Below are 24,601 nucleotides of genomic sequence, written 5' to 3'. Positions count from 1 at the left end.
CTATTAAGATGTATAATTCATGGATATTAAAATAATCAAATAATAATTTTTTTTAATCTAGTTGTACTCTGTCTCTTTTACCCTCTGTGTAAGACTACTCTGTGATCCATATGTCCACTCTCTACTGGCTGTCTTAGTGGTACCACCTTATATTATCTGTCCCTTTATCCTTTTCATTGCTTCCTCCCTGACTCAACCCCTTATCCCCCAGGGACCATGCTGTACTTCCAATTCCAAATCAAGAAATTCCTCCTCCCCCAAATTTGTGGTTTGGGGACTTGCTACTTTAATTTATCATTAAGTTCCAGTATTAGATATTGAAATATTTGTTCATTTTAAAATTAGTGTGATAAGTCAATTGTTCAATTATCAACTAAATATTAGTCACTCAATGCTTCTCCTATATGAATTCATTGTTTGTTATTCTAGTGAAGCTCTAGTTAAATGAAGGAAGCATTACTCTAACCACTATGTGCTATCTAGAAAGGTAGGATAAATAAACTCTAACATGCTCACATAGTGTTATCAAGAAAGGATAGTTCTTTATTTGATGATAGAAAAAAGTCAACAAGTTAAAACACCATAGCAGTGTTATTAATAATTTATTTCAAACTATTTCTTTTAATGACATGTTTTAGCACAATAATCAAAGCTTTCAAAGTTTAAACAATCATTTTTAAAACTTTTTGATACATTAAGGGCATTTGAAAGTATACCCCCATGACCCTGGTGAATGCATCATTTCCCTACAAAACACAAATCATTATCAGATTCAGAATGTACTCTTACAATTTATGCTTAGTGTTGGGGCTGAAACCAGAGAGCTTGCTCCTGAGAGAAGTGTAGTCTCACAAGGAATATAAAAAGGTATATGCAGTGGGTTTTTTAAAAAGTCTCAGTAATTACATTGCAGGAAAAAAAACACATTTATATTACCAGAATTCTGAATTTTCTTTAGAAAATATGTGGCTGGAAGTAAAACCTTTAAAAGATGCTAAGTATAAGTGGGATGGGGATTAAGAAATACCAAGAAAGAAATGTTGTCTTCTGCCATACATATATATTACATATATATGCATATATGTATCTCAACACATATACACACATATATACATCTCACTATTGTGACCTCACTATTGATATATTATATTAAAAATATGGTAATATCAGGGAAGCAACTTTGTATTTTTTTATCAAAGGGGTAGGATATAATGATTATTATTTGCAGCCCTAAACCAGAGCAATGCATACATATATATGCACACACACATGTATACACACATATTTAAAATGTCCTATGCAGGTTTCCTCCAAGACCATTTTTGTTTTAGCTCATGGGTATGAGGTTGTAAGTGCTGGTACCTTTATGGGGTGTCTTTGGGCCTGCTTGACAGATGGAAGTGATAAAGGGAGAAGAAATACAAACTTGGAGGAAGGAAAAATAGTCTAGGCAAGATACGGAGGAAAGGTAGCTCAACCAAAGTCTAAGAAGCAAGTGTAAATTCTTAAAGGGTGAACTCTTGAGTGGCATTATCAAAACCTAGACACCATGTATAAATAATAGTGATAGCTGACCTACACACACACCTATATATATGTACACACACACACACACACACACACACATATCTTTAAGGTTTGTAAAGCAATTTACATATACTTTAGAATCTCATGTAAGCCTTGCAACAGCCCTGTGAGGTAGGTAGTATCATCATTCCCATTTTACAGATACAAAAACGAGGCTGAAAGAGTCATTTGTTTAATGTAACATACCCGGTTAAGTATTGGAATTAGTAATTGTACCTGGATCTTTCTGATTATATGTGCAGCATCCTATGGCCTCTTGCCTCATGAAGCAGGCAAGAGATCATAATCAATGAAAAGTTAGTGGAAGTGATATAACTGATATCCCAGAGCAAAACTACAGGACAGAATTGGAGGTCACAGGGGACTCTAGGAAATAAAACAAGAAAATATGAGCGTAGAGGTATCAGTACTTTGATTGATGGGTAAGAATTCTTTGGAGAAAACTTATCCTGTAGGAGAGGCAGTGGTCTTGACTCTCCTCCATCATATTTTGACAAGAGGCAACAAATACTAATAAATATTCAACCATAATTTACTTATTGTCACAAGTTAACTACAAATTTCAGCCTCGACCTGGAACAGCGGTTCTCTATATATTCTCCTACTGAAAAGGCCTCTGTACTCTTGATCGTCTATTCATTCTGAATATACATCCACGATTGAGAGGTTGTTCATCTCATTAATATGTGTATTCTCTAAAAGAGTGTTTTTCTCTTATTTTATGCAATTCTTGACTATTTCTTCTATAAATCCTACATGTGTTGTGCTACCCAGTGTTGCTGGGCTTTCGTCTAGGGCTATTGATATACATGGAGCAAACAAGTTGTCTAACTATTAATCCTTGATCTTACTACATGACTAAGCCACCACCTTTTTAAATCATCTCTCTTTGATGAACACATTATACTTTTCATTGTATTTAGTTCACCTGAGGTAAGTGTTGCAGTCTACATCCATGCATCTTTCCATTGCCCTTTGAGTGACCTACAATTTCAATTCTCTTGAGATTATACTTTCATATGATTTGCACCCATCTATTATCACTGGAACAATATTGGTGTTAAAAAATATGATACCATTTAGAGAGAATCTTGGAGTCATTAAAAGCATAGTACAATTTCCCAGAGGCAATACTACACCTCCTAGTCAATTCTGGTCTTGTGTATGTCCAACAAGTGTGTACTGATTGTTGGGTTGGTTATATGAATTATCTATCTAGCCACATAACTTATTTTAAACAGTAGACATTCTTCACTCCCCCTTTCCCCTAGTTTTTTTTTTTTCTTTCTAGATACTGAGGCTGAACATTTTTATTTCATTATATATCTCATTTAGGAGGTTTTCTTGTGTTTTGGGGCTTGATGCCATAAACACATTTCCATCCACAATCAGACACATTTGGAATATTCTACCCTTTAGAGAAAGTCCTTTCCTGTTTAAATTCCACACCAAAGGCAAAAACGTGGTGAACTTATGTCTTCCTATTTTAGGATTCACTTGATAATGGATCATGAGAAGGATGTTAAATTAATTTCTGTTACTCTGTCATTCAAGAAACTGTATGATTTAGAAATAGAATTTAAGGTGGCATTTTCTGTCCTGAATTAAGTACTTTTTATACAAATTAAACAAATACAATGAAATCTTATATTCTCTATACTTTTGATGAATTCATGTAATCAAAATTATTGATTTTATGAAGATGGTTTTCTGATAGTTGTCTTTTTGTTTTTCACTTAACAAGCATCTTTAAAGTAACTATTGTTTGAAGAATTGCATACTAGGCACTGGGGTCAGAAACTAAGCTTAGATTTTTAAAAAGCAGCTTCTGTTCTGAGTTTCAGCTTACACACTATTGGGAGGATGAGAGAAACACTGGTTACTGTAATATGCAGAATTAAATAGTAAATATATTAGACAGTTGCAGAGCAAAGAGCTGTTGAACTTTAAGTTTGGTTGCTATTGATAGAGATTATCAAGAAATGCTTCTTGAGGGGGGAGTATTTAAATTCAGGCCTTAAAAGATTTAAACGTTCTATAAAATATTTATCAAATACCTATTCAGTGAAAGGCAATAATCTAGGGGATAGGGATTCAAAGAAAAAGATGAAAATGGCCCTCCCCTACTTGGGGCATGCAACTTGAAGTAAAGCTTTTTATATGAGGTAGAGCATCAGAGTTGAGTCTTAAAGAGAACTAAGGAATCTAAGGAACTGAATTACAAACAGGGGATAGCTTGTGTGAGAGCATGGGAAATGGGATGGGAAGCAGAATGTGCAAAGCCCAGGAACAGCTATGTTTGATTGGAATTTAGAGTATAAAATCAGCAATACAAACTAATTCTGGGAGTCAGGTTGTGAAAGGCCAGGCTTAAGACTTTGTCCCAGTGGTTGTAGAAAGCCATTGAAGATTTTGAACAGGAGGGAGACATAGGATATGCAGGATTTCAGCAGACTTAGGAGGGAAGAAAGGATATTGAGGTATAAGGAATAGAGTGAGCACAGCAATGGAGGCGAGAAAAAGCTATTCATGTTTATCAAAGAGAGTCTAGTTTGTCTAGAATAGAGTATGTGGAAATGAGTATTGTGAGACAGGATTGGAAAAGTAGTCTACTACCAGACTATGGAAATCCTTGAATTCCCAAGCAGAAATATTGTTACTTTGTTTTATAGTAAAGAGGGAGGCTCTTAAGAGTCTTGGGCAAAAGTGACATAGCCATATTTGTTTATAAGAAAAAAATTCTTAACAGTATGAAAGGCAGATTAAGGGATGGAGAGAGGCAATACAAAAAGATGTATCAAAGGCCCATTGGAATTGTCCTGGCAAGTGGTAATGCAAGCCTATACTAGGTGGTAGGAGTGAGAATAGAAAGGAAGGGCCAGATGCAAAAGTTATTACAGAAGTGGAATTCATAGGACTTACTAATTGTTTGAATACGTGAAGTGAAGGAAAATCAAAAGTACACAGGTATAAACATGAGAGACAATGTGAGTTTTAGTGCGATAGACTGAAATTGTAAGATAAGAAGGAGGAACAGATTTAGGAGAAATGACAGTAAGCTCATGTGTAGACCTATTGAATTTGAGTTTTTGGAGAAAACCAAGAAGAGCTGTCTTGAAGCAAGGACCTAGAGATGTAGTTCTGTAATTTAAAAAAGCAGTTAGAGCTATAAATTAAAATCTAAGAGTCACTCAAGTAGAGAAATACTAATTGACATCATAAAATTAAATTAGTTTGTTAATGATGAGAGTATAGAGAACAAAGAGAAAATAACCAATAATTAGAGGAAATTGAGGAAAACTCATGTTAAGGGATTGGTTAGAGAATGACCAGCCATCAAAGGAGAAAGAAGTGAAGAAACAGAAGAGTATAATGATGATGAAATCAGGAGAGGAGAGTCATAGGGAATAATCAATGTTGAAAAATTACAAGGAGATCAATCAGTATTGAAAAAGGACCATGGCTTTTGTTGATTAGGCAATCATTAAGACCTTTGAGAGAACAGTTTTAGCAGATATGTGGAGACAGAATGAGTAGTAATAATGTGATGATCGTTTTGAATATATAACACTTTATTAAGAAGTCTAACAGTACAGGGGAAATGAAAGGATGAGGTGGTAGATAGATGGGGTGCAGGACTTAAAAGAAAGCTTTTTCTGATTGGGAGGATTTGAGCATTTTTTAAATTTTTTTTTAATATATTTAGTTTTCAGCATTGATTTTCACAAGAGTTTGAATTACAAATTTTCTCCCCATTTCTGCCCTCCCCCCACTCCAAAATGGCATACATTCTGGTTGCCCTGTTCCCCAGTCAGCCCTCCCTTCTGTCACCCCACTCCACTCCCATCCCCTTTTCCCTTCCTTTCTTGTAGGGCGAGATAAATTTCTATGCCCTATTGCCTGTGTATCTTATTTTCTAGTTGCGTGCAAAAGATTTTTTTTTTGTTTTTGAACATCTATTTTTAAAACTTTGAGTTCCAAATTCTCTCCCCCCTTCCCTTCCCACCCACCCTCCCTAAGAAGTCAAGCAATTCAACATAGGCCACATGTGTATCATTATGTATAACCCTTCCACAACACTCATGTTGTGAAAGACTAACTATATTTTGCTCCTTCCTAACCTATCCCCCTTTATTGAATTTTCTCCCTTGACCCTGTCCCCTTTCGAAAGTGTTTGTTTTTGATTACCTCCACCCCCATCTGCCCTCCCTTCTATCATCCCCCCTTTTTTATCTTCTTTCTTGTGGGGTTAGATACCCAATTGAGTATGTATGGTATTCCCTCCTCAGGTCAAATCTGATGAGAGCAAGACTCACTTATTCGCCCCTCACCTGACTTCTCTTCCTACAGAACTGCTTTTTCTTGTTGCCACTTTTATGCAAGATACTTTACCCCATTCTATCTCTCCCTCTTTCTATGTTCCTCTCTCATCCCTTAATTTGATTTTATTTCTTTTAGATATCTTCCCTTCATCTTCAACTCATCCTGTGCCCCCCCCCCCCTCTCTCTCTCTCTATCTATCTATATATATATATATACACACACACACATACATATATACATACATACACATTCACTTATACATTATATATATACATAAACATATATATATATATATATATATATATATACATGCATATTCCCTTCAGCTACCCTAATACTGAGGTCTCATGAATCATACACATCATCTTTCCATGTAGGAATGTAAACAAAACAGTTCAACTTTAGTAAGTCCCTTGCAATTTCTTTTTCTTGTTCTTTTTCTTGATTACCTTTTCATGCTTCTCTTGATTCTTGTGTTTGAAAGTCACATTTTCTATTCAGCTCTGGGTCTTTTCACTGAGAAAGCTTGAAAGTCCTCTATTTTATTGAAAGTCCATATTTTGCCTTGGAGCATGATACTCAGTTTTGCTGGGTAGTTGATTCTTGGTTTTAATCCTAGCTCCATTGACCTCCGGAATATCGTATTCCAAGCCCTTCAATCTCTTAATGTAGAAGCTGCCAGATCTTGGGTTATTCTGATTGGGTTTCCACAATACTCAAATTGTTTCTTTCTGGCTGCTTGCAGTATTTTCTCCTTGATCTGGGAGCTGTGGAATTTGGAGACAATATTCCTAGGAGATTTCTTTTTGGGATCTATTTGAGAAGGCGATTGGTGGATTCTTTCAATTTCTATTTTGCCCTGTGGCTCTAGAATATTAGGGAAGTTCTCCTTGATAATTTCTTGAAAGATGATATGTAGGCTCTTTTTTTGATCATGGCTTTCAGGTAGTCCAATAATTTTTAAATTCTCTCTCCTGGATCTATTTCCCAGGTCAGTGGTTTTTCCAATGAGATATTTCACATTGTCTTCCATTTTTTCATTCCTTTGGTTCTGTTTTATAATATCTTGATTTCTCATAAAGTCACTAGCTTCCACTTGCTCCAATCTAATTTTTAAAGTAGTATTTTCTTCAGTGGTCTTTTGGACCTCCTTTTCCATTTGGCTAATTCTGCCTTTCAAGGCATTCTTCTCCTCATTGGCTTTTTGGAGCTCTTTTGCCATTTGAGTTAGTCTATTTTTTAAGGTGTTGTTTTCTTCAGTATATTTTTCAGTATTTTTTTGGGTCTCCTTTAGCAAGTCATTGACTTGTTTTTCATGGTTTTCTCACATCCTTCTCATTTCTCTTCCCAATTTTTCCTCTACTTCTCTAACTTGCTTTTCCAAATCCTTTTTGAGCTCTTCCATGGCCTGAGACGAGTTCCTGTTTTTCTTGGAGGCTTTTGTTGTAGGCTCTTTGACTTTGGTGACTTCTTCTGGCTGTATGTTTTGGTCTTCTTTGTCACCAAAGAAAGATTCCAGAGTTTGAGACTAAATCTGGGTGCATTTTCGCTGCCTGGCTATATTCCCAGCCAACTTACTTGACCCTTGAGTTTTTCAGTGGGGTATGACTGCTTGTAGAGTTTAGAGAACTATGTTCCAATCTTGGGGGTATGCACCCGCTCTGCCACACCAGCACTCCTCCTTCCCTAAGAACCCCCAACCTGGACTGGACTTAGATCTTCAGCAGGCTCTTCACTCCTGCCCTGATCCGCCACTTAATTCCTCCCACCAGGTTGGCCTGGGGCCGGAAGCAACTGCAGCTGTAGTTCTGTAGCTGCCCCTCTTCTGCTGCCTCAGGGGCAGTGGCCAAACTGTGAACTCCTTTTTTCACTCTGTCCCCAGCAGCTTTTCCCACTAACCTTCTGCGTTGTCTTTGGTGTTTATGGGTTGAGAAGTCTGGTAACTGCTGTAGCTCACTGATTCAGGGTGCTAGGGCATGCTCCGCCTGGCTCCTGGTCTGGTTGTCTGCGCCACCCACGCTGGGCTCTGCTCTGCTCCCAGCTCTGGATAGACCTCACCCAGACACCATCCAGGCTGTCCTGGGCTGGAGCCCTGCTTCCCTCTGCTATTTTGTGTGTTCTGCAGTTCTAGAATTGGTTCAGAGCCATTTTTATAGGTTTTTGGAGGGACTCAGCGGGGAGCTCACTCTAGTCCCTGCTTTCCAGCCTCCATCTTGGCTCCGCCAATTTGAGCATTTTTTTTAAAGAAAAAGATAGGGGAAAATGCAATTAAAGAGGGAAAGATAGTATATGTATATATATGTATATATAAATGTATGAAAGAGGAGATTACTGTTGGAACTAGATAAAGAGAAGCTGAGATGAAATGTGATTTCGTATTTAGATAGTTAGATTAACTGTTATGAGGAGTAATTATGCTTCTGTGACCACAGGAGAAAAAGGGGAAGTATGTGATAGTACTGAGAATTGTGAAAAATTGAGGAGTGTGTATGTGAGACTTATAAAACTCATTTCAAGTCACCTCAGTCTTCTCTAAAACAGAGAACTAAATTGTTCATTATATGCATGACTTACATCTTGTTGAGAGAAAAGTAAAAGAAAGACTCAGAAGAGATCCAATGGTGAATGAGATAGAAAGTCAGCAGTGACTAAGTTGACTATTAAGCAGAAGCAAGAATCCATCTGTGGTGATGTAACATAAATTTGAAGTCAGCGAAGGCAGGTCAGTTTTGTGACTTTTTCCAAAAACTTTTAGTAGCCTGCAAAGAAAGTGGTAAGGGAACTCTCCGGGGATAAAGATTTGAAGATCAAGAATGGAAAAATAAAGGAGGGCAAGGATTTTTATGTTAGTAGCTAGTAAAACATTAACATGACAGACCATGGAGTTATGGATGAGCATGGGGCACATCAAGCCATCATTGGATAATGGGAAAAAGATAGGTCACGAGCCAGAGGTCACAGTAAGGATGAAAGGTAAGTGTAGTGGGAGACGATAGAACAGATGAAAAGATCATAAGATCTTAGACATAGAGAGTAACTTAAAAGTCATGTTGTCCAATTCCTTTGTTTCATATATGAGAAAACAGTACATGCCAAATGATTTAACTAAGATTACATAGTTAATAAGTGATAGCTAGGATTTAATCCTATGTCCAACACTCTTTCGTTTGGGAAGAGATTATGGTTTAGGTCTAAGTTCTGAATTCTAGAAGCAGTACAATTCCTAGAGATGGTGAAGTCTAAAGTTTGGTAATGCCAGGTGTAACTAAAGGAGAAAGAAGGAAGTTTTTAGACATGAGCAATTGAGGAGTTGAGAAGTCTAGGTTGTATAGCAGACTTCAATATGAATGTTAAAGTCCCTGGCTGTGGCAGAGGATGGAGTGAAGAAGCAGAGTGTAAGTCAGGTCCTGAAATCATTGAGAATGTTGAAAGAAAGACCTAGATGTTGATAGATAACAATAATTTAGTGTGGGGCTAGGCTACTATCTAGGGTGGGCTCAAAGGAAATTATTAAACAATGTTGGTAGAGGAAATGGTCTTGAAGAAAGAATGAATAGTAAAGAGTATGCCAATCCATCCTCCTGATCCCTTGAATTGGAGGGAGTAAGAAGAGTAGCTGCCAGGGGAAAGTTTTGGAGGGCATATATTGTCCTCAAAGATAATACGATTTCATTAAAGCAAGAAGGTAGAAGGATGTTGATTGAAAAATTAGAGGAATTAATTTTTTAACTAGGATCTTATCAGTATATTTAGTATATTCCTTGGTGCCATTTTAATGCTTTAAATATTGTTTAAAATGACAGCATCATGTCTTCCCATTGCTAAGTGCTATGGCATAATATTAAAGTTCTATAAATAACACAATAGTATAGAAGATGGATTGGTATTTGGAATCAAGAGGTATGATTGAATCCTGGATTTGCAGCTTACTACCTGGGTGACTTTGGGCAAGTCACTTCACCACTCTGGACCTCAGCTTCCTCATCTGGAAAATGAGGTATTTGGGCTAGATGTCCTCTAAAATCCATTCCTACTCTAAATCTATAATCCTTTGATCTATGGACTCTACATTTTGATATCAGATACTGAATGACAAAAGCAAAAATGGTATTTACATAATCAGGCAAATTCATGTTTTGCAATGTACTTATTTTTCAGACACTAAAGATAAATGGAAATAAGAACACAAAAGCAGTTTAATCTAGTGTCTATACATATATATATATATATATATATATATATAATTACATTTTAGCATCGAGTTTGTAAAGTCTGCTTTATTCACCTAAGCTTTAGTTTTTTTCATTTAGATGCTATTCTTGTTAGAATAGTGTTAATACAGTTTAAAACTATTTTCCAAAATTCTTTTTATAAAGGAGAATGATACATTTCATGCTTGTGAGCTTTAATAATGGTTACTCATGCCTTTGTACACGACTTAGGAAATGGTATCTATAGCACAACTCATTTGAATTGAGACACAGGTTTTTGTTGTTATTGTTGTTTATTTATTTTTGGAAATAGGTTTAGTTTCTAAGTTATTCATGTCTTCTGCTTCTCTTCTTTTTCTCCTGTTGCTTACAAATTTTTAGCCTTATAATGCCCCATTATTATTTCATTCCGTGGGGAGAACAGGTGAATGGAGAAGTAATGAAATTGAAATATAAGTCAGATATTACCTTTTAGCATATCTTATACAGGTTAAGGAGAAAAATAGGTAGAAACTGTGTAGTAAAAGGGAGGTTTTGTATATCTAAGTGTTAGAAGCCTTTTGCCTCGATTAAGATGCATAGTAAAGAGTTGGGTATATTCAACTGATAATTTTTGTGTCATGCATGATTATCATGAATGTACAAATTAAAACATTCAAAAATATACCAGTGGGTTTTTTGGTGTTTACTGTGACTGTGAGAGGCAGGGTGATGGATAGAGGTGACCAAGAACACTTTCATTCAAGTCCTACACATGACATGTATCAGCTGATCATGGACAAATCACTTAAACTCTCAGTACCCCCACACATCTCTCAGATTAAAAGGAACAAATATTTTGCTGATGCATTGGTGGAAGAAGTTTCTACCTAGGCAGTTCCTTATACAGGTCTCAACAGATGAGAAGGGAAAAGAGTGAAAAACTGATTACATGGAGAAGCTTTTATTTCAAAATAGTAAAATTTAACCTTTGCCTAATCTAATGGATTTTCAAATGTAAACTATATGTCTATTCTATGTGTGTATATATATTCTATACATGTAGTTGTATTACATAGCATCACAAGTTCCAATACATCTTGAATCATAATCTTTTTGAATTGACTAATAGTTATGTTATTTGTGATCTTCCCCCATATTTGTGAGATCAGTCTTTGCAACTTCACAGTGGTTTCTTGTATATTTTTTCATCCACAAATACGCAATTCAAATTATTTTCATTTTGTATTTGAAATGTGAAGTAGAATTTTTTTAATATAAATGAACAATGTGTACTTATTTTCTTTCTCACAGGGTCTAAGCGAATAAGTGACAGTGAAATCTCTGACTATGATTGTGATGATGGAATCGGTGTAGTGTCAGGTAAAAATTTTAATAGATTATAATCATAAGCTGAAAATTTGTATAAATCACTATTGATTTCTAAATCCCTGTGAGGAAAACTTAAAACATTATTTACTTAGTAGTTCACAAATAATTTACAGCAAAATATACAGAAGAATTAAAACTATTGTTTTTCCATAATAGGGTATTAAGGAATTTCAAAAGTGAAGTCAATTAAAATAAAAATCTTGTCATCATTCCAAGGGATTTTATTCTTCCCCATAAAAATATCAATACTTCTGTGTATGTTTTTCAACCCAGATTCAGAAAGCACATTTAGATATGTGGACACTTATCGTCAACTGTCCAGATTCTTTGTGCTGAAATTCAGAGTATCATTTAGAACTGTTTATATCCATTAGCTTTGACTGACTTGAGTTCAACAAAATGAGGAAATTTCTCTTCAGGTAGGTACTAGTTATGATGCCTTATTAGTATTATTTTTTGCTTGTTAAGGCACCAAAATTAAACCGTGTTCTCCTTCACAATTTTTATCAGTAAATTGGATAAAAGCATAGATGTCATCTTATTAAGATTCACATATACCATAAAGGTGGAAAGGCTAGCTTAGACATTAGATGATAGAGACATGATAAAAAATATTTCATAGGCTAGGCTGATAAACCAAATTTGATAAGTTTAAATTTTGGAGAAAGAAGCATAGAGTCTTATATTTGATTTTTTAAAAGTAACTTCGTAAGTACAAAGAGAGTAGGTATGGCTAGACATTGCCCTTTGTGACAGTTACATTGGAGAAATAGTGTACAGTAGCAGACAGAGTATTGAATTTGGAGTCTGAAGAACCTGGATTCAAATTTTGCCTCTACTATTTATCTGTAAGAACATGGGTAAGACACTTAACATCTTTGAATCTTCTTCTATTTCCTTATCTGTAAAATGGAGATACTAATACTGTAGTACCTATGTTTAAGGCTGAAAATGGGGCTCAAATGAGGTAATGTATGCCAAAAAGGGACTCTGTCAAAGGACTCAGCAGTAATATATGAATGCTAGTTATGTGAAAAATATTTGAGTGTATTAATGGATTGCAAATTTAATATGAGTCACCAATGTGAAATAAAGGTTAACAAAACTACTGTGACATTTGGCTATATTAAGGTAACCTAGTGTCCAGAGTTTATGATTATAGTCATGCTAATTCTATACAATGGACTACGTTCAGAAATTTATAAATATATACATAGTATATGTATATGTACATATGTATACATATATATATATATATATATATCTGTAAAGAAGTAAGTTTAGGCAGTTAGGTAAAATATATTTTAATAATTCAGGTTTCTGCAAATCCGTCAATGTGAGTAGTCATTCCACCAAGGCAAATTACAACCCATTTCTTGCTTTTGTTTGTTTTTCATGAGTTGTACTCGAAGAATTTATCTTATGGCAAGCAGCCTCTCTAGATTTAGCTACAGTAGTCCTAAAATGACAGATACAACATTATATTGTTAAGATTTACTTGAAAGTTTTCTAGTATTGTAGGACCTAACAGACTTGTGCTCTACTGATATAGCTTTCGAGAACTGAGGGTGACAGAGCTTTTAGCAAGATGGATGTCTGGGGTTGTTTATACTGCCACCTCAAAACAGCAAGAAATGCATCAAATAAAATAAAACAACAATAAAAATAGTGTAAAGGAAAGTAAAACTCATGGAAAATGTTATAGAAAAACCTAGCATAGAGAAAGGAAGTTGAAATGTTTCCGGTCAGACCACATCTAGAATGTTGTTTTCAGTTCTGGCTGGAGGAGAGGGTTATAGTTAGGTAGAACATTGATAAATTGGATACTCTCCAGGGGAGAAGGTAGTCCAAACTGATCAAGGGCTTAGACAGCATACTGTTAGCACCTGGGTTGAAGGAAATTCAGAGTTTTCAACTCAAGAATATAATACTTAGGGGGTAACATTATTAATTGTCTTCAAGTGTTGGAATGATTTTCATTTATAGAAATGATTAGACTTTGCTTGATCTCAGAGGTCAGAAGTAGGAACAATGAAGAGATGTTGCAAAAAGCTAGATTTAAGTTTGATATTACATAGAAGTTCCTAACAATTAGACATGTCCAACCACCTTGGGTTCCTTGGGTTCTACTCTTTGGAGAACTTCAAGCAAAAGTTGGACAAGACTTTTTGGGCATTTGTAGATTTGTGTTCAGGTATGACTTACTGAAATGGCTTTCTCTGAATTCTTTATTCCTGTGGTCTATTTCCTGTTCAAACTGGATGCCCTTTCTGAGACTCACAGTATCTTCATGGGGCTTTTCCTTTTGTTCAGCAGATGAAGAGGACTTTCTATCTCAGTGTAACTCTTTCTGTATGTACCTTTGATTTCATCTGGAATCATTCCTTTTCTAGAAGGAATTCCTTTTCTTCTTTTTTAGAAGTAGAGAATCTATTGTACTACCTATGCAGTTCCAGTGGTGAAAAACATTGGCTATTTTCCTTCTACTTTTCTCCTCACATCTTATTCTGCTTTTCTATGTCTATCTTTTATTCATTCCATAAGGCAGGAATATGTATCCCATCATGACCTTATGCTTAAATTCCACCCATTGTTACAAATATCTATTTACTCCAGAAGATCTGTTAAAAGTGTTGCCCATTTTCTCTGCCATATTTCTTAAATGTCAGGGTTCTCTTTACCTTGGGATCTTTTTGTCAGTAAGTAATAGAATACTTGGTGAATTGAATCTTGCTGAATAAATAGACAATTTTACTTGAAAGAAGTAATTAATGCAAAGCAGAAATCACATAAACCTTTGGGGATATTACTAGCTTAGTAACAAACATATACATTCATCAAAAATTTACTTGTATAGGTAAATAATAGAGTTTGTGAATCATTTGAAATACACAAGACACAGAAAGTATTCCTGAAAAGAAGTGGATTACTAATTGGTACCTATCCTGGGCTTAGCAGGACTTTCCAGTCAGCCACCAGAACAAAGGTTAAGAGTTGTTCAGGACGGGCAGCAGAAGAGAGAAATGAGCACAGAGAGCCCTGTGAGAAGAACCCTGAGAAGACCATAGTTAAGTCCTGCCTAGGTTTTCCAGTCTAGTCAGTTTATATGCTAGGATCTCCCTGTCCCTTGTTCCGCCCTTTTAAGGATTAAGGAATACATCGTAGTTTCTCCAAGTGGCTGTCTCTTTTAAGAGAGAAATCAGTTTTGAATGAGAGAAGCTCTACCAGGCTAACAAAAACAAGCTACTTCTTCACACCTGTCATATGATTTATGGTTTCCTTTTCTGAGACACATAATTTTGTCTATTTTGGACCTATTTTGTTCCCGTTTTCCTGGATTTTCTCTTAGCTTCTTTTCAACTGTTGTCTCTATTTTCTTTCTGTCTTTCTAACCATTCACCATCCTCTCCTACCTCCTAGGAGGTGTTGGTATCCATAAAGGTAGGATTTTTTCCCACAAAGGTTCTGTTCTGAGGCCTCTTTATTATTATTGTTCTTATTAGAAGTAATATCAAGAGATAGCATTTATGTAATATTTTAACATTTGTGAAGAGCTTTAAATATATTAACTCATGTGAACTTTATCCTTGGTGATCTCATCAATTTCCAAAAATTCATTTGTATTCTATATACATATGACTTCCAGATCTCTTTATACTGAATTCCAGTAGTGTTGTACCGTCTGCTTACTAGATATCTCCACTAGAATGTCTTACAGGAATCTCAAACTTAACATTTTCAAAATAGAATTCACTATGTCTTCCTCCAAACTAATCAATCCTCCAGATTGCCCCATTTCTGTTGATATTAACACAATTATTCTGGCTACCGAAATGCCCAACTTCTCAGTCATTTTTGTATTTTTCCTTTGTTTCAACACTGCATAAAAATGCCTTCTTTTACTTGTCCTACTCCCACAACATCTCTTGTATCTTTATTCTTGTTCCATTTGCATAGTCCTTATCCTAATTTATTATCTTATCATTTCTTACCTGGAATATTGTCTTAATTGGTCTTCTCACATTTCTCTTCTCTACTTTATCTTTTACAGAATTGCCAATGGATATTCTTAAAACACAGTTTTGTCTATATTGTGTCCACTAAGGAATTTTTGCTGGGTCCCTATTGTCTCTAGGATAAAATATAAAACCATCAGCCCCCAAATTAAAGCCCCCCACAATCTCCGTATCATTTGTCTTTCCTCTTTATGTATGCCATTCCAGTGAAACTGTTCTGTTACCCATACAAAAAGTTCCATTTCTTATTCTGTGTTGTGTCTGAGACACAAGAGGTCTCCCATGTCTGGAATATATACCTTTCTCACCTCTCTTTCCTGGAATTCCTAGATTTACTCAATGTACTGCTCAGGTGCATGATTTTTTACTAATTCCTCTCTTTGCCCCAGTTGTTAGCATCTTTCCCTCTTTAAATCGTTTTGTATTTCTTCATAAATACTTTGTACTTAATTATTTAAACACATGTTGTATATGCCCAATAGAATGTAAGATCTTTATAGGAAGGGACTATTTTATTTTTTCCTTTGAATCCCCTGAAGTTAGTTCAGTGCTTTGTATGTTGTACTAGATAAACATTTGTTGAATGGAATTCAATTTAATTTCAAGACTGTCAGGGTATGAAGGGAAAAGATTAAGTTTTATTATTTGTAAACTTACATGGTATCTAACACAGTGGTTAATATGTTATAAGTATTCAATGAATTTTTAGATAAATTTAAAGACCAGGTAATATAAAAATGTCACAGTTTATGTTAGTCATTAAGATGTTTTATGTTTGATAATTGCTTCCCTCTTTTTCATATACTCCATCTAAAAAAAGTATAGTTTCAGAGTATATTGCTTAAAGTGGGATGATTTTTTAAAAGTCTATAAATGACTCGAACCTCAATATTTATGCTCTGTAGATTATCGACACAATGGAAGAGACCTTCAGAGTTCAACATTGTCAGTTCCAGAACAAGTGATGTCATCAAATCATTGTTCACCATCTGGGTCCCCTCACCGAGTAGATAGTATAGGAAGAACTAGGTCATGGTCACCCAGTGTCCCTCCTCCACAAAGGTAAGTAATATTGTATATTTTGCGAAATGAAACTAGGGTATGAATCCTGTGGTAGCTAATTTCATATAATGCTGTAAAAGTATAGCAAAAGAATATAGCTACTTGAGAAAAAACTCTTTAAATAGAATGAGGTACTATTTAATACTCTTTTTAAAGAAATTTGTGTTTCTTTGTTTAACTCATGTTTTATTCTATTAGATAAATATAGGGCCTTGCCACTTAAGAAGCCAGTCGACCTAAGGGTCGACTCTACAGTCAGTGAATTAGAAACGTTGCAGGTGGATACAGTGATATATCTGCAACCCCTTTCAGAAGAGTTCTGAATCTACTAAAATAAATTGAAAGCCAAGTGATGGAAGTTGGGAAAGACAGAATAAACTAGGAGAAATCAACAGTAGCTTATCAGCATTTAGTAATTAGAGTAAAGAAGACTTCCTGGAGATAATACTATCTTATGGAAGAGTGATTAGACAGACTTTCAGGTGTGGAGCCAATATGGTGGAGTAGGAAAGCACTTACCTGAGCTTTTCCAATATTCTCCTCCAAACAACTTTAATGCCTCAAACTGAATTTTGGAGTGGCAGAGCCAACAAAAAGTTTTAGTTAGACATTCTTATAGCCCAAGACAATGTAGGAGATTGGAAAGAGAGATTCGTGACACAAAAGATGAGGCTAACCTGGAGCCCATGTGGATGAAACACCAGTGGTGAGACTAGGTGGTGATGACAGAAGCAGCAGTAGCTTCAGTAGCTCAAGACAGAGATAGTAAGGGGACTTGGCAACTGGTCAGAAAGAGATGACAAGATACTGTGTGCTAGTACTGGACACAGGACCAGACTCTGGCAACTCCATTGCCTATACCCACTCTGGGTCATAGTTTGAGGACAGAGAGGGGCACTTTTGGTCAAGAGGGAATGGAGGTCTTGAAGGGAAATGTCACTTTCAGCTCCAATGATTCAGAGACCCTAAGGAACAGTATAGTTTCTGGTCCAAAGGGAGAAGGAGCCCTGAGGAGCATTATTAATTGCAATCCCAAGGGATCTGGAGCCATTCTTGGGTAAGGACCAGAATAAAGACCAAGATATCAGTGACCATACTTTTCCCTAGATCACACTTTGGAAGCACCAAAACCTCCAAAACCCAAGAACTGTCTCTGAAAACAGCAGTTTGAAAACAGTGTGGAAAAAAAAAACTGAAGCTTGAGATGCTAGGAAGAGAGTGCAATGTTAACATAAAGTTCCAAATCAAGAAACAGGTTGGAAAAATGAACAAACAACAACAACAAAAAGGACTTGACCATAAAAAGCTACTAAGGTGACAGGGAAGGATCAAGACACAAACTCAGAAGAAGACAATGAAATCAAAACAGCTACAATCAAAGCCTCAAAGAAAAATGTGAATTGTACACAAGTCCGAATCCTGGAAAAGCTAAAAATTATTTTTAACATCAAATAAGAATGGTAGAGGAAAACTATGAGAAAGATATGAAAGTAAAGGGATAAAATTATTAAAAGACAGTTAACAACTTGGTAAAAGAGGAATAAAAATACTGAAGGAAATAAAACTTTAACAAACAGAATTTGCCAAATGGAAAAAGAGGTTGTCATTGGAAAAGCAACTGACTTAGAAAATAAATCAAGGAGAGAGAATATTAAAATTGTTAGATTACTTGAAAAACATGGTCAAAGAAAAGGTCTAACACCATATTTTAAGAAATTATCAAGGAAAATTGTCTGCAGTTGTAAGGTCTGGAATTCCTGTCTCGGGAGCCCTCCATAACCATGGGCTGTCCGTTTGATACCAAAGAGGCCAAGTATCTCCATATTGATTATAGGTCGTAGTATGAGCAATCATTACCTACAAAACAGGGGCAATATGGGGAAGCTGCTAGTCAGTTCAGTGGATCCTCACAAAGAACCCCCCAAATCCCTGTGGATAATTATTGAAAGCAGACAAAGGCAGGATGAGCTAGAGAGTGCATCACTACTAATTTGTGGTTATTTTTGGTTTTCTGCTTAGTATTGTGGTTGTGAGTTAAGCCACTGTTATGCCTAAATATGTTTGTGTATCAATCATGTCCCAGTCACATATATGTCACTTTATTCTTGTTTTGACTTTCATAGGTCATAGTACCTTAAGTTGACAGTGTCTAAAATATAATTCAGTATCTAAGTTATGCTTGTAAACAGGTCATCATATTTGGGCTTCCACCTTTCATAGAGTTTAAGTTTTTATAGGCTTTTCACTAATTGCTGTTTTTATGCCTTTTTCCCAATTGAAACCTCACACCAATATCCTAGAACCAGGGGGTAAAATAGAAATTGAAAGAATTCACTAATCACCACCTGAAAGAAATCTCCAAATGAAAACTCCTAGGAATAGCACAGCCAAATTCTGGAACTCCCAGGTCAAAAAAAATACATCAAAACACCAGAAAGAAACCATTCAAATACCATGGAACCACAGTTAGAATCACACAGGATTTAGCAACTTCCACAGTAAAAGAGCAGAGGATTTGGAATTTGGCATTCTGGAAAGCAAAAGAAGTGGGATTATAACCAAGAGTGACCTAGCCAGAAAAAAATGAGTATGATCCTTCAATGAGGAAAAACTCAGATATTTAATGAAATAGAGGACTTTCAAGAATTTCAGATGAAAAGATCAGAGCTGAATAAAAATTCGACTTTCAAATATAAGACTCAAGAGAAGCATAAAAAGGCGAACATGAAAGAGAAATCATAAGGGACTCAATAAGGTTAAACTGTGGATATTTCTATATGGGAGGATGTCACATATATCTCCTGAGAGCCTTTACAATGGTGGGGGAAATGGTAGAGTGGGGTATGCATATACCTCACACACATTTAAATTAGTTCAAAAAGATATATGCATACTCAATTATATTTAATGAAATATAAAATAATTTTAAAAAGCCAGTGACTAGACTTGTTTTACTTGTGCTTAGGGGGCAAAACCAAGGGCATTAAGTAAAAGTTACAACAAGGCAAATTAGATGTATTGCATAGAAAATGTCTGAACATTTAGAAATATCCAAAAGTATAATAATAGACTGTCCTGGTAGATAGTTATGTTTAACTTGAAATAGTTGCCATGCCAAAAAGATAGATTCTGTGTCATTTATTGTGAAATGAGTCATTGTCAGTGATTGTTAAGTGTAGGAAAATGAGTCTATTTTAAAAGGAGCTTGGATTTAATTTTTTTAACTTTTGAGATTAAGTTTAAGAATGAATAAATTGAGGCTGCTTACAATTAAAGGATGATCTTATAGGATTTTCACATCAGCCCCTTAGATTCCATTGGTTCTGGTGTATGTTTTAGCCTGTAGGTGAAAAAAATGTGCTAAGATAGGGATTGAAGGTAGTATAGGAGGCTTAAGGAACCTGAGTCTCATCCTATTAGTAGGATCATTGTAATTTTAATGGCTTTTAGGTGCACAAGGGATGTTGTATCATAAGAGATAGAATTGTCCTTTGATTTATTGTTATTGGCAGTTTCCCCCACACCTGCCTGTCTGATTTGAGTTCCTGTGGCAGCCAATTACTTTTAGTTGGTGCAGTTCTCATATCTAATAGGAATGTGATTGGACCATTTTCATATCTCACGAAGATCCTGAGATTATTTCTAATCGAAAAGGGGAGATAATTGGATAGGCCTTTTTTCCTCCATGTAATAACCTGAGATTAAAAAGTGATGGTGGCAGAGTAAAAGAAAGTTTTTTGGATGGGAACTCTGAAAGGCTCCCTGGTGATCTTTCCTTTGACTGAGCCAGTGTTCATTCCAGTTTTCATCTTTGACAACAAACAAGAGCATATAAGGGGAATCTGCTACTAGCTATAAAGATTGCTGTTTAGGTTACTGTTAAGAAATTCTTTTAACCAAGAGGAATGGGACCTCTTGGCAAAGGCATACTCATCAGTTGGGGTTGAGTGACTGTGGGTCAAAGATAGGAAGCCAAACTGAACTATTTTTTATATTTTTTTATATAAACTGAACACTCTAAGGAAATGGTTGAGAACATCTTCAACTTCCAAGGATAAAGATATATTTTTTATAACTTTTCAGTCTTGCTTAGAGTACACAGCCAATCAGCAGCATTGTGTGGAAATCTAGTATAACTAAGTAACACCTTTCACACAAGAGGGAAGGGTAGAGAAAGGGCAAATCATGCAAGAGAGAAAGGGGGACTTCTGAGAAAATATTTGTCATGCAACTGGCAGGATTTATCCGAATAAGACAATCTCTATTCGAGGGCAGAAGATAAAGGGAAATTACTGAATAATTTTACAGTGGTGAAAAGTCTTTTTAGACAACTCCAGGGTTGAGGTTAGACATGTGTCTCTAATCCAAGGACAAAGAATAGTTATTTTATATATATTTTTGTGTATATGTACATATATATACACATACATATGTGTGTATATGTATAAATATGTATATATGTGTATATATATGTGAATGTGTATATGTATATACACACATATGTGTATATATGTATATACATATATATATATATATACACACACACAGAGAAAGATTGTGAGATTGTTATGTATTATTTCTCCTTACTTTCCATTATTAGACTACCTGGTAACTGAAGGATTCCTACACTGTTAGTCCTTCAAGATGTTGAGAAATGATAGTGATTTCTATTTTCTCCCACATTTTTTATGACCTACTGATTCGTAAGAAGTTTCTGTAGGGACAACTTCTAAAATATATATATATATATATATATATATATATATATATATATATATATATATATATATATTTGAGGTTTTTTAGCATGTTCAACAGTATTAAGGTGAGCAAAAGCCTCTTTTAGGTTGTAGACTAACTTTAAGCCTCTTGCTTAAAGGGGCAATAGATAACTAGCTTAAGGAAAAGTAGTTTTCCTTAAAGCAGAACAGGATGTAATACATGATCCTGGTACTGTTAATCTGCCCCCTTCAATAGAAATGGCTTGTTGAAGCAACCCTCTGAGAACAAAGGGTAGAAAAAAGACTTAAACTTCTTTAGAGTGAGGCAGGTTGCAAATGAGAACTTTTATTCTCACAGGGTTGAGGAGGCAGCTGTTGCCATTTCCCAGTTATCACTATTTGGTAGGGCTTTCTGAACACATTGGGCTTAGTCTAGCCCTAGCACAAGTTATTGTGTTGGAAAGGGCCCTGTTTTCTTTATACCATCTTCTAACTAGAGGCAATTAAAGTATACATCCGCTCAAGACTATGACATATTTTTCCTAGTAGTTTGATTAAAATTGCATTTGATTTTTTTAATTAAAATAAGTTAAAACTTGGATTATTAGATAACAACTGATTATTAGGTCAGATTGACAGAGCCGCAAACTGTGAAAATGACCTGGGGAAGGCCACTGATACACAAGTAAATATTTTGAAATGTGGAATCAGTTAGTCAATAAACATTTATTAAGTACTTATCATGTGCCAGGCACTGGGCTAAGTGCTAGGGATACAAAGAAAGATAAAAAATGTCCTTGTTCTCAAGGAGCTCAGATTCTAATGCAGGAGACAGTATGCAAATATCTACAAGTAAAACATATGAGTATATATGTATATATGTATGCAAGCATACCTCATTTTATTGCGCTTTGCAGATATTGTGTTTTTTACAAATTGAAGGTTTGTGACAACCTTTCATCGAGCAAGTTTACCAATACCATTTTTCCAGAAGCACATGCTCACATCATGTCTCTGTCACATTTTGACAATTCTCTCAATATTTCAAATTTTTTCATCATTTATTCTATCTGCTGCGGTGATCTCTGATCAGTGATGTTACTGTTGTAATTGTTTTAGGGTGTCACAAGCTATGCCCATATAAGATGGCAAACTTGCTTGATAAATATTGTATGTGTTCTGACTTCTCTACCAATCAGCTGTTCCCCTGCCTCTCTCCCTTTCCTTGGGCTTCCCTGTCTCCTGAGACACAATGATATTGAAATTGGGCCAGTTAACAAACCTATAATGGCAGTTAAATGTTCAAAGGAAAGGAAGAGTCAATTGAAGAAGGCAACCTTCATTGTTGTCTTATTTTAAGAAATTGCCACAGCAATTCAACTTTTAGTACTACCACAGTGATACATAGCCACTAACACTGAGGTGAGACCCTCCACCAGCAAAAATAGATTATGGCTTACTGAAGGCTCAGATGATGGTTAGCATTTTTTTTAGGAATACAGTATTTTTTATCTAAGGTGTGTACTTTTTTCAGACATTGTACTATTGCACACTTAAAACTATAGTGTAGTGTGTATATAACTTTTATATGCACTGGGAAAACAGAAAATTCATGTGACTTCCTTTATTGTAGTATTCACTTTATTGTTAGGTATAGATAAAGAAGAAGAATGTTCCAGATATGGAGGGTAACTAGTGAAAATACCTGGAGCCTGGAGCTAGAATGTAAATTTGTGAGGCATAGAAAAGAGACTAGTGTCATTGGTTCATAGATTGTGAGAGGAGTAAGGTATAAGAAGATTGGTAAGATAGGAAGGGGCCAGGTTATAAAGGGTTTTAAAAGCCAAACAAAATATTTTCTACTTGGAGATAATAGGGAGCCGTTGGAGTTTACTGAATACATAGTGCCATATAGAGATGAAAAGTTTAATTATTTATAGACTAATCACTTTAACATTTCCCCTGGTTTTTTTTTTTCGCTTTTGATATCAGTTTATAAAACATGTAGTTTATAAGATACACAGTTTATAAAAATCAAGTTTCTTGTTGTTTGGTCACTTTTCAGTCATATCCTACACTTTGTGACCCCTTTTGGAGTTTTCTTGTCAAAGATATGGGAGTAGTTTGCCATTTCCTTCTGTAACTCATTTTATAGATGAGGAAACTGAGGCAAACAGGGTTAAATGAATTGCCATGGTCACATAGCTAGTATGTGTCTGGGGTTAGATTTGAACTCAGGAAGATGTCTTCCTGAGTCTAGGCCTGGCACTCTCTCCATTGTGCCACCTAGCTGCCCCATGATAAAGTACTATTCTATTTTCTAGACTTTTCTCCTTTCAAATGCTTGGTTCAGTGTATAACCTAGTAGACTTCCATTTTCCTTGGTTATCCACAGTTAAATTCAGTCTAACTGTTTTTTATGATATACTCCTGGTAGAAATCACCAATCAATTGGGAATAACTACCTAAATGTAGTTTTTTTTTAAAAAAAAAATTAGTAGTATTTTATTTTTCCAATTACATGTAAAGACAATTTTCAACATTAATTTTTTGAATGATTTGGAGTTCCAAAATTTTTTCCCTCCCTTCCTCCTATCCCCTCTTCCCAATATGACAAGCAATCTGATATAGGTTATACATGTGCCATAATGTAAAACATTTCCACATTAGTTGTGTTGTGAAAGAAGAAACAGAACAAAAGGGGAAAAAAAAAACATGATCCCTGCCCCCCACCCCATAGAAGTATGCTTCTATCTGCATTTAGACTCCATCTTTCTCTGGATATGGATAGCATTTTCCATCCTGGATCTTTTGAAATTGTCTTGAATCATTGTATCGCTGAGAACAGCTAAGTCAGTCATGGTTGATCACTGCATAGTTTTACTGTTACTGTGTACAATGTTCTCCTGGTTCTGCTCACTTCACTCAGCATCAGTTCATGTAAGTGTTTTCAGGTTTTTCTGAAATCCATCTGCTTATCATTTCTTATAGCACAAGAGTATTCTACTACATTCATATACTGCAACTTGTTCAGCCATTCCCCAATAGTTGGCATCCCCTCAATTTCTAATTCTTTGCCATCACAAAAAGAGCTGCTAAACATATTTTTGTACATGTGAGTTCTTTTCCCTTTTTTATGATGTCTTTGTTATACAGACCTAGTAGTGGTATTGCTGGATCAAAGGATATGCATAGTTTGATTGCCCTTTGGGCATAGTTCCAAATTGCTCCCTAGAATATATTTGTGTCATTGTTTAACTGAAAATCTTTCACAGGACTTGACCTAATTTTGAGTGTGTGTATATATGTG

General features: G+C 35.5%; 1 protein-coding gene across 5 annotated transcripts in view; it reads left to right on the top strand.

Moving 5' to 3' along the window:
• RIMS2 (regulating synaptic membrane exocytosis 2) overlaps positions 1-24,601 on the top strand; it is a 544,900-nt gene that overhangs the window by 187,375 nt on the left and 332,924 nt on the right. For all 5 annotated transcript variants that reach the window (XM_036741740.1, XM_036741738.1, XM_036741737.1 and 2 more), the window contains 2 exons: positions 11,415-11,483; positions 16,414-16,570. In XM_036741740.1, the coding sequence (XP_036597635.1) occupies positions 11,415-11,483; positions 16,414-16,570 (226 nt within the window). The remainder of the gene's footprint in view (positions 1-11,414; positions 11,484-16,413; positions 16,571-24,601) is intronic.

The sequence above is a fragment of the Trichosurus vulpecula genome, chromosome 1 (assembly GCF_011100635.1).
Source record: "Trichosurus vulpecula isolate mTriVul1 chromosome 1, mTriVul1.pri, whole genome shotgun sequence".
Lineage (NCBI taxonomy): Eukaryota > Metazoa > Chordata > Mammalia > Diprotodontia > Phalangeridae > Trichosurus > Trichosurus vulpecula.
The sequence above is the reverse complement of the archived record's forward strand: the minus strand, read 5'-3'. Positions and strand labels throughout refer to the sequence as shown.